Source organism: Nanorana parkeri, unplaced genomic scaffold (genome assembly GCF_000935625.1).
Source record: "Nanorana parkeri isolate BGI_ZX_2015 unplaced genomic scaffold, ASM93562v1 scaffold1946, whole genome shotgun sequence".
NCBI classification, from domain to species: domain Eukaryota; kingdom Metazoa; phylum Chordata; class Amphibia; order Anura; family Dicroglossidae; genus Nanorana; species Nanorana parkeri.
In genome coordinates this window covers 63,924-75,386 of record NW_017308214.1, presented here as the reverse complement: position 1 = coordinate 75,386, position 11,463 = coordinate 63,924, and the positions used below count along the sequence as shown (strand labels likewise).

General features: G+C 47.5%; 1 protein-coding gene across 1 annotated transcript in view; it reads left to right on the top strand.

Annotated features, from left to right (window-relative positions):
* Positions 1 to 11,463, top strand: part of LOC108800178 (disks large homolog 3-like) — a 33,441-nt gene that overhangs the window by 15,517 nt on the left and 6,461 nt on the right. Inside the window, exon 2 of the mRNA XM_018572133.1 lies at positions 7,868 to 7,921. Within this exon, the coding sequence (XP_018427635.1) occupies positions 7,868 to 7,921 (54 nt within the window). The remainder of the gene's footprint in view (positions 1 to 7,867; positions 7,922 to 11,463) is intronic.

Genomic DNA, 11,463 nt, shown 5'->3' with positions numbered 1-11,463 from the left:
CCCCTCCCCGTCCGTTCCGCCAGTCAGCGATGGAGGATCGGACAGGGGAGGGGGGGAATCCCTGCAGGGAGCCGTGACTGACTGTCACGGCTCTCTGCAGGGATAGGATGGAGAAGTGAGCGAGTGACGGTATGTGTTCACTCACTTCCCGATCTATTGAGCTGACGTGTGACAGTTTCATTGTCACACATCGGCTCGAAATATGAGGCTGAGTGATTTTCACTCGGCTCATTGTTCTCCTTTAAATTCACTTCTTATGTCTGCTGGAAGTCGGTTCCAACCATCAACTACTCTTTCAGTAAAATAAAAATTTCTCCAGATAGCTTTAAACTTTCCTCCCACTAATTTGAGGTCATGTCCCTGTGTTCCTGATCTCTGCTTATTGTAGGTTCCATATTGTAAATTTTGCCCTCCTGAACTTTATTCACACGTCCTGGAGTCTCTCAGGCCTTTCACCATTTTTGTTGCCCGTTTGTTGCCCGTTGCCCGTCTCTGGACTCGTTCTATCTAACCAATATCTGTGAAGTCTTCCGAACTGGACACAGTATTCTAAATGAGGTCTAACAAAGGATCTCAGGACCTCCTTCCTCCTGCTGGAGATCCCTCTAGTGATAATAAAGATCTATATAGAGGGATCAGGACCTCCTTCCTCCTGCTGGAGATCCCTCTAGTGATAATAAAGATCTATATAGAGGGATCAGGACCTCCTTCCTCCTGCTGGAGATCCCTCTAGTGATAATAAAGATCTATATAGAGGGATCAGGACCTCCTTCCTCCTGCTGGAGATCCCTCTAGTGATAATAAAGATCTATATAGAGGGATCAGGACCTCCTTCCTCCTGCTGGAGATCCCTCTAGTGATAATAAAGATCTATATAGAGGGATCAGGACCTCCTTCCTCCTGCTGGAGATCCCTCTAGTGATAATAAAGATCTATATAGAGGGATCAGGACCTCCTTCCTCCTGCTGGAGATCCCTCTAGTGATAATAAAGATCTATATAGAGGGATCAGGACCTCCTTCCTCCTGCTGGAGATCCCTCTAGTGATAATAAAGATCTATATAGAGGGATCAGGACCTCCTTCCTCCTGCTGGAGATCCCTCTAGTGATAATAAAGATCTATATAGAGGGATCAGGACCTCCTTCCTCCTGCTGGAGATCCCTCTAGTGATAATAAAGATCTATATAGAGGGATCAGGACCTCCTTCCTCCTGCTGGAGATCCCTCTAGTGATAATAAAGATCTATATAGAGGGATCAGGACCTCCTTCCTCCTGCTGGAGATCCCTCTAGTGATAATAAAGATCTATATAGAGGGATCAGGACCTCCTTCCTCCTGCTGGAGATCCCTCTAGTGATAATAAAGATCTATATAGAGGGATCAGGACCTCCTTCCTCCTGCTGGAGATCCCTCTAGTGATAATAAAGATCTATATAGAGGGATCAGGACCTCCTTCCTCCTGCTGGAGATCCCTCTAGTGATAATAAAGATCTATATAGAGGGATCAGGACCTCCTTCCTCCTGCTGGAGATCCCTCTAGTGATAATAAAGATCTATATAGAGGGATCAGGACCTCCTTCCTCCTGCTGGAGATCCCTCTAGTGATAATAAAGATCTATATAGAGGGATCAGGACCTCCTTCCTCCTGCTGGAGATCCCTCTAGTGATAATAAAGATCTATATAGAGGGATCAGGACCTCCTTCCTCCTGCTGGAGATCCCTCTAGTGATAATAAAGATCTATATAGAGGGATCAGGACCTCCTTCCTCCTGCTGGAGATCCCTCTAGTGATAATAAAGATCTATATAGAGGGATCAGGACCTCCTTCCTCCTGCTGGAGATCCCTCTAGTGATAATAAAGATCTATATAGAGGGATCAGGACCTCCTTCCTCCTGCTGGAGATCCCTCTAGTGATAATAAAGATCTATATAGAGGGATCAGGACCTCCTTCCTCCTGCTGGAGATCCCTCTAGTGATAATAAAGATCTATATAGAGGGATCAGGACCTCCTTCCTCCTGCTGGAGATCCCTCTAGTGATAATAAAGATCTATATAGAGGGATCAGGACCTCCTTCCTCCTGCTGGAGATCCCTCTAGTGATAATAAAGATCTATATAGAGGGATCAGGACCTCCTTCCTCCTGCTGGAGATCCCTCTAGTGATAATAAAGATCTATATAGAGGGATCAGGACCTCCTTCCTCCTGCTGGAGATCCCTCTAGTAATGAACCCCTAAGTTATATTCATTTTTCATACTGCCAGGCCACACTATTTACTTATTTTGCTATTACCTGAAACAAGCACCCCCAAAATATTTTCTTTCTGTAGTTCTTGTGAACAATGTATCTCTAAAAACACATAGTGAAAGAAGGCAAAGCAATGAGACAGATAGAAGACACCAGTAACCCCAAGAATTGTTACTTTAGAAGAAGATGACCCTCCTTTGTATTTCTCATTTCTTACTACAATGATTGCCTAAGGCCCCGTTCACACTGAGCGATTTATCGCGCGGTAATTCCCGCGATATCACTGCTATTTACTGCTCCATCTCCAATGCATGGCAATGGGGCAAAGGGTCCTGCTGTCGCGGGTCGTGCGTCGCTACATCAGGACCCTTTTTGGAGCGGATTTTGCTGCGATTCAATGCTTTTCAATGCAAGCATTTGCGCGATGTCGCGCAAAATGCCAATCGCGCGTCAAACGCGCGATTTGCGAATCGCCAAGTGTGAATGGGGCCTAAGTGGTATTGATACTGACCTCTCTGACAGAACGCCTCATAAAATAGACTTTCAGTTCCTCTCTATTCTATATCCCAGTATATATGGGAAGCAGGCCCTGAAATAGAAGAAATCCAATGAAGGTGAGTGATGGAGTCCTTGAGAGCAGTTGGTGTGCCTCCTGCCTTGATAGGGGAATGAGGGTGACGTCAAAACAAAATCAACATGGTCAGGGGTGGAGGCCGAGGTGTCACAATTTTAGGTGTATATGGGGTGCCAAAAGAAATCTGAACAGATGTTTGTAGTGTAAATGTGTAAAAGTCAATTTCATTGGATTCAAGAAGCCAACACCTTTTGGGGGTCCAAACAAACCCCTTCATCAGGGCTGCAGAGGATGTTTTATAATAATTAATATATTCATGAAAAGGAACTCCTAGAATGTGAATAGCAGAGCGGTCACTGCTGACTTCTTTCTTGATCCCCTACTTACTGCTGACCTGGAACCCAGAATAGGCATCTCCGTACTTCTCTGGCTCCTTGCTTGATCCAGATTAGGGGCTCACTAAACAGATTGGGACCTACAAAAACAAGTCAGCGATGGCAGCCCCCCAAACCTTTATCCTGACCAATTTTAAAATGCAGCTTTTTATTAATACACCATTATTTGTTTTTAATACCAGCAGAGTAAATACCTGAATCTGATTGGTATCTGAGAGAGGGAGGGGCAGGACTGATAGCCAGTCAGATTTGTGAGCATGCATGTATGCTGACAAGGAACATGCTGATAGGAGGAGAGAACAGAGTGAGCAGAGAGACTAGTTCATCAGTCTTCTGCTTCTCTTTCGTTTTCCAGTCGTCAGGCTGGGGGGATGAAGAGAGAACTCTAACCATTACTTCATCCCAAGTCATCAAGTGACTTATACACAGGCTGTGCCTAAGGTATTTGCCACCTAAGGTGATGTGCTGTCATTCCGGAAGGAGGGGGGTAGTGCTGACAGGGAATGGTCTCGGGGAAATGGGGGGGGCAAGTGTACGGTTGTTGTGCTGAGTTGTCATTTGGGGGGAGGTTCGGACATCGGACCGTGCTGTCAGCTCCTCTGTCCGGCATCCTGCCCAGCTCACTGGCGTCACCGGTTTCCAGGAGCTTGGCAGGACACAAGCCAGAAAGCCCGGCTCAGCTCCTGGCAACCAGTGACGTCAGTGAACTGGGCGGGATGGCAGACAGGACATGACAGGTTGCTAGGAGCTCTTAGCAACCTGGGACGCTGTGGCTGCAACTTACCACCACCCAAACGCCCCCCAATGAGATGCCACATGAGGCAACCACCTCAGTCTGCCCCATCAATGGGACGGCCCTGCGTGTGCTGAATCATACAAAGGCAGACACTGAAATAAAAGAGTATCAGAGGATTTGGATATGGGCAGAACATACTTTATATAACTTCTTAAAATTGTTGCCAGTTGTTAGGTCTGATGCCTCCAGCAATATGTTTTCCAAACTTCTTCAAAATATTAGTGGCTTGTATAGCTACTAGGTGCCCTTTCCGTAATGCTCCCTTCGGGAATTCCAGCTGGCAGTCAGTACGATCCCTCAGGCATAGGACCAGCCTGCTAAGAGTCAGCTGTCTCCCTTCACAAAATCCCATAGACAGCAAACTCTTCCTTTTATGCGCTTAAGAGCACCACATGAAGACATAAACTTTTCATCATCCCCACCCCCACTGTTGGAACCAAACCACAATTCTACAGTTTTGTAGTGCGGTGAAAGAATATAAAATAAACCAATGTAAGAAAAAAATCCATGCATAGAATCTGCCTGGCCTTGGGGCAATAATTTCAGCCAATTACAATTTAAAAATTACACTATATGGCCAAACGTATGTCAACCACACCCACATTGATGGAGTTCAGATGTCACCAGTGAAGGTTTTGGTAATACTCCATCATACAAAGACATTGTAGACTATGAATGGAGAATAGTATAGCCACAGAGGGAAGCCAACTCTATAATAATAGCCATGGTTTTGGAATGGGATGTCCAACAAGCTCATATAGGTGTGATGGTCAGGTGTCCATGATCCATGAAGACATTGTAGACAATTGTGCACTTCCAGCCTTGTGGTGACAGTTTGATGGAGACCCTTTTCTGTTCCACCATGACTGTCCCCTGTGTACAAAGCCAGCTCCATAAAGACATGGTATGACCTGTTTGGTGTGGAGGAACTCAAGTGTCCTGCACAGAGCCCTGACCTCCTCAAGTCCTTTGGGATGAACTGGAACCCTGATTGTGAGCCAGGTCTTCTCATCCAACATCAGCACCTGACCTCACAAATGGGACAAATTTCCACAGGCACCCTCCAAAATCTTGTGGAAAGCATTCCCAGAAGAGTGGAGGATGGTAGAGACACAACAGGGGGACAACTGGATATTAATGACCATTGTTCAGGGGAACTCCATATTAATGCCCATGGTTTCAGAAATGGATGTCATAGAGGTGTGTGGTGGTCAGCGGTCCACAACTTTTCGGCCATATTGTGTGCTATAAAGTATCTGGTATTGCCATCCAAACCAATCTAGATGTGAATGCATCTATCAGACCTTTTCACGGAGTCCTACTGCCCTGGAGGCCCAGACCTATTCATAATTCCCATGTTGCACTTCAGATAATATCACCGTTATGTTTCCTTTCGGTCGGTTATCCTGTTCAGCTCTTTCACTCATACACAGGCGGACTTATTTAATTGCTTTGCATAGTAAACTAATTTGATTGCAACATGTTTCATATGTGTCAAAATTTTAATGACTGCTGAGCTCTCTAGAAAGGCAGAACATATTTGTGTTCACATTTCTGCACTTCATCATTTCACAAGCTGTCACTTTCTTTCTCTGCATAACTTTCAAGTCTGACACCAATTGTCTTGCTACAGTGCCGCTTATTAATAATTTTTAATGAGTAAGGGCTGAAACATTGTATTTTATGCACAGAATGGAGTATTTGATGACATTCCTGGACCTTGATTCTGCTATGGAATAGTTCAGAAAGAAATGGCTGACAATGTTCATTTTGCCCTCCCTGTATAACATAATATACATCCAACAACAAGGATACACTGTATGGTCAGAAGTACATGGACCCCCCCTCCAAATTATGGAGTTCAGGTGTCTCCTGTGAAGGTTCTGGTAATACTTCATCATACAAAGACATTGTAGACAATTGTGCTCTTTCAGGCTTGTGGTCACAGTTTGGCGAAGACCCTTTTCTGTTCCACCATGGAGCATGGGTTTAACCAAACAGGAAGTAAGGAAAAATCTCCTCCAGCAGTAGTCACTGCACACTTTACCAGAATGTAGCCTGGGTGCTCTATAGATGAAGATAAGTGGACAGCTAAACCTTGATGTTGGGCACACAATGCATTTTTTCTCTTGCTAATTTGCTCCTGTGGGCAAGTCTTAAATTTACCTCCATCAACTACAGTATATGAAGCCAAAATATATACACTATATGACCTAAAGGCTCTAGACCCCCCTCTAAATGATGGAGTTCAGGTGTCTCCAGTGAAGGTTCTGGTAATCCTCCATCATACAAAGACATTGTAGACTATTGAGCTCTTCCAGCCTTGTGGTCAAAGTTTGGTGAAGACCCTTTTCTGTTACACCTTGACTGTCCCCTGTGTACAAAGCCAGCTCCTAAAGACATGGTGTGACCAGTTTTTGTGGAGGAACTCGAGTGTCCTCCACAGAGCCCTGACCTCAACCCTACTGAACACCTTTGAGATGAATTGGAACGCTGATTGTGAGCCAGTTCTTCTCATCCAACATTAGTACCTGACCTCACCAATGAAACAAATTCCCACAGACACCCTCCAACATCTTGTGGAAAGACTTGCCAGAAGAGTGGAGGATGATAAAACTCCATATTACTGATCATGGGGGGAAATAGGGGGGTCTAACTGCATATTAATGGCCATGGTTTTGGAATTGGATGTCATATAGGTGGAGTGGTATAGTCACCATGGGGGACCATCTCCATTTTATTGGCCGTGGAGGGGGGGAAGGGAACTCCAAATCAATGGCCATGGTTTTGGAATGGGTTGTCCAACCAGGCTATACAGGTGTGATGATCAGGGCTGCACAAACATATATTGTACTTTTTGCCAACAACAAGGTTTGTGAAGCTATCACAGGAGACATCTACAACCGTGACCTGACAGCTAGAGATGTGCATTCGTACGAACTTGCTGAATCCCAAAATTCTGTTGTTTCGGCGGTTCGTCCGAAGCGAAATATAGAGTTATTATATGCCCGACTATACGAAAAATATATTTGGCATATAATTTGCTTCGTATGGGCACCACCATGTTGCTGCGTCCAAGATGGCGGCACCCATACATGTGTATGACGTCCAAGTTGACGGCACTCGCCGGTGGCCAATATGGCTGCAGCTCGTTCTGTTTTTTAAAAGCAAGCTTTTGGATTCCGACCTCCGTTGCCTTTGAAACAGTTTTTTACTTTTTGTTCCATCTCAGTGCTGCTGATCTCCTGCAGCCACTTCCTGTCTACATGCGCTCCAGCGATGGCTGCCATGGCATTTCTCGGGGGCGGGTTTCCTGATGGTGACAACAGCGGGCCGTGTCTGTGTAATGTGTGCTGAAATGGCCACTTGTAACAGGAAGTGTCTGAGAAATGACAGAGAGTTGTAACAGGAAGTGATTTATGTAAACAGGAAATGAAATTCACATGTTAAGGGGATATGGCAGATTTTTGTGATTGGGGTCACATCTGGTTCATTTTATGATTTATTGAACATTCCCAAATCTTGATGCCAGAAAGTCTTATGTTGACTGTGAATGTTTTTTATATGCAAACAAGGACACGTTAAGGGCTCGCTCACACTTCCCCGTTGTGCGTGTTGTGTTATTCCTCGTGTGTGAATGTGCGCTGTGTTCCAGCAGTTCATTCACACATTACTGTGCATTGTGGTGTTCTGTGACGTGATGAGCTGCGTTGCCTTAGTACTTTGGGCTGCCATTGAGGATGAACGACACCACAACGCACAACGTGGAGGTCTGTTTCTAGCCCTGACTGTCGCTGTCTCATGTTATGTATTTGAAGGATACAAATGTGTTCAACGTTCTTCTCTGTTCTTCACAGGCTGGAGCCGCCCCCATGCTGGTGAACGCAGAGTGCCTGGACCCCGGCACATCGGTGAGTGACATCGTATAATGCCCGCTGACGCTCCATTCCTTACAGCATCGGGAGCTAAAGGGTGCTACTCCTTTCTGTGGGCATATTTATAAAGCAGTGAGTCTGGCTTTCAACAAACATTCACTGCAGTTGGATCTTCTTCGGGTATGTGCTTCCAATGGCAGCGATTGACTCCACCAGTGAATGTTTGGTGAAAGTCACATTTACTGCTTTATAAATATGGCCAGGGCCGGTTCTTCCACTAGGCAATCTAGGCAGCCGCCTAGGGCGCACTGCTGCCTAGGGCGCGGCTTGCCCTCTGTGTTACTGAACTACGATAGCTGATTGTCACCTATCAGGACTGACCAATCACAAGCCACGCTGACTTCCTGATCTATATTCAAATATTGTTACATTGTAAATCATGAGATGAATGGACAATGGTAATACAGATGTGTCACTACAGCGGGATAAAAGCCGCCTCCTTTCCACCTATAGGCCCCACTCCTACTGCGCCCACTGGAAAATCCGACCCTGCTGATTGGTGGTCGGCTCCGCCATTTTTTTATAGTACAGTTCCTCTTTAAAGAGAACCTGTCACCCACTAAGCAGATTGCCCCCTCCCCCTCTGAGCCAAGTCCCCTCCCACTCCTAGCATAGCCCGCTCCCCCTCTCAGCCAAGTCCTCTCCTAGCACAGCCCACCCTCTCTCAGCCCAGGCCCCTTCCACTCCTAGCACAGCCCCCTCCCCCTGCCAGCCCCCTCCCTCCTTACACATCATAGCCCTCTCCAATTCTGGGAGTGTCTAATTACTGCCTGTGCTAGCCTAGCTCCTCTGTCCCTCCTTTCACCTCCCTCCAGGAGAGAAGTGAAGGGGAGTACTATAGACTGTCACTCGAGTGACAGTTAAGGCTGCTGGCATCACATCCAAGATGGCGGCACCCCGCAGCAGTCTCGGGGCTTTTGGACATCTACATAAGGGAGGTTACATGACTAAAATACATGAAATGCTCATAGACTCTGATGATCTTTATTGTAATGACGGATCTCTTTGAAGGACTTCTCTTCACTTGAAGTTGCTCCTTCTCTCCGCTGAGTGGTGGCCACTTACCAGAATACTTACCTTTAGTGCTCCTCCAGTGACTGGCAGAACACGGCCCTTGCAGGAAAAGCTGTGCCCAGTTCCTAATGGTCATAGGTGCTGCTTGCCCATTCAGTCCTATGGCTGGTCTGTACTCATGGCGGCCTCCATCCAGAGGAGTACGGGCCAGTCATAGCAATGAGTGGCACGGACCAGTCATAGGAATGAGCTGCAGGGAGCGTTCATAGGAATGAGCGGAACAGATCGGTCATAGGAATGAGTGGAGCGGATCGGTCATAGGAATGAGCGGCAGGGACCGATCATAGGAATGAGCGGAACAGACCATCAAAGGAATGAGCAGCACGGACCAGCCATAGGAATGATCGGCACGGACCAGCCATAGGAATGAGCGGCACGGACCAGTCATAGGAATGAGCGGCACGGACCAGTCATAGGAATGAGCGGCACGGACCAGTCATAGGAATTAGCGGCACGGACCAATCATAGGAATGAGAAGAACAGATCGGTCATAGGAATGAGCGGAACGGATCGGTCATAGGAATGAGCGGCAGGGACCAATCATAGGAATGAGCGGAACAGACCATCATAGGAATGAGCAACACGTACCAGCCATAGAAATGAATGGCAGGGACCAGTCATAGGAATGAGCGGCACGGGCCAGTCATAGGAATGAGCAGGACGGATCGGTCATAGGAATGAGCGGAATGGATCGGTCATAGGAATGAGCGGAACGGATCGGTCATAGGAATGAGCGGAACGGATCGGTCATAGGAATGAGCGGAACAGACCATCATAGGAATGAGCAGCACGGACCAGCCATAGGAATGAACGTCAGGGACCAGCCATAGGAATGAGCAGCACGGACCAACCATAGGAATGAGCGGCACGGACCAGCCCTAGGAATGAGCGGCACAAACCAGTCATAGGAATGAGCGGCACGGACCAGTTATAGGAATGAGCGGCACGGACCAGCCATAGGAATGAGCGGCACGGACCAGTCATAGGAATGAGCGGCACGGACCAGTCATAGGAATGAGCAGGACGGATCGGTCATAGGAATGAGCGGAACGGATCGGTCATAGGAATGAGCGGAACGGTTCGGTCATAGGAATGAGCGGAACAGATCGGTCATAGGAATGAGCAGCACGGACCATCATAGCAATGAGCAGCACGGACCAGCCATAGGAATGAGTGGCACGGACCAGTCATAGGAATGAGCGGCACGGACCAGTCATAGGAATGAGCAGGACGGATCGGTCATAGGAATGAGCGGAACGGATCGGTCATAGGAATGAGCGGAACGGATCGGTCATAGGAATGAGCGGAACAGACCATCATAGGAATGAGCAGCACGGACCAGCCATAGGAATGAACGTCAGGGACCAGCCATAGGAATGAGCAGCACGGACCAACCATAGGAATGAGCGGCACGGACCAGCCCTAGGAATGAGCGGCACAAACCAGTCATAGGAATGAGCGGCACGGACCAGTTATAGGAATGAGCGGCACGGACCAGCCATAGGAATGAGCGGCACGGACCAGTCATAGGAATGAGCGGCACGGACCAGTCATAGGAATGAGCGGCGCAGACTAGTCATAGGAAAGAGCGGCAAGGACCAGTCATAGGAATGAGCGGCATGGACCAGTCATAAGAACGAGCGGCAGGGACAAATCATTGGAATGAGTGGCAGGGACCATACATAGGAATGAGTGGCAGGGACCAATCATAGGAATGAGCGGCAGGGACCAATCATAGGAATGAGTGGCAGGGACCAGTCATAGGAATGAGCGTCACGGACCAGTCATAGGAATGAGCGGCATGGACCAGTCATAAGAATGAGTGGCATGGACCAATCATAGGAATGAGCGGCAGAGACCAGTCATAGGAATGAGCGTCATGGACCAGTCAGAGGAATGAGCGTCACGGACCAGTCATAGGAATAAATGTCACAGACCAATCATAGGAATGAGCATCACGGACCAGTCATAGGAATAGGCGTGACAGACCAGTCATAGGAATGAGCGTGACGGACCAGTCATGGGAATGAGCGTCATGGACCAGTCATGGGAATGAGCATGATGGACCAGTCATAGGAATGAGCGTCATGGACCAGTCAGAAGAATGAGCTGCGCGGACCAATCATTGGAATGAGCCGCACGGACCAATCATAGGAATTCAGCAGCAGGGACCAGTCATAGGAATGAGAGGCCCACATGAACCGTAGGAGCTTGACGCTTCCAGTACTTTATGGCTGCCACACATGGATGGAAGGGCCACATTTAAAGTGACTCTGAGGGGCCACTAAAATTGCTCATAAAAGAGTCACCTGTGAAGTATACTTACCTCTCCTGCCACCCTCACCGCCAAATGCCACCCCAATCCAGAAAAAAAATGAGAGCCCATCTCAATGGTTCCTTCTGGCATAGTACTTACAGGTGGCGGTGGAAGGAACCACTGAGCA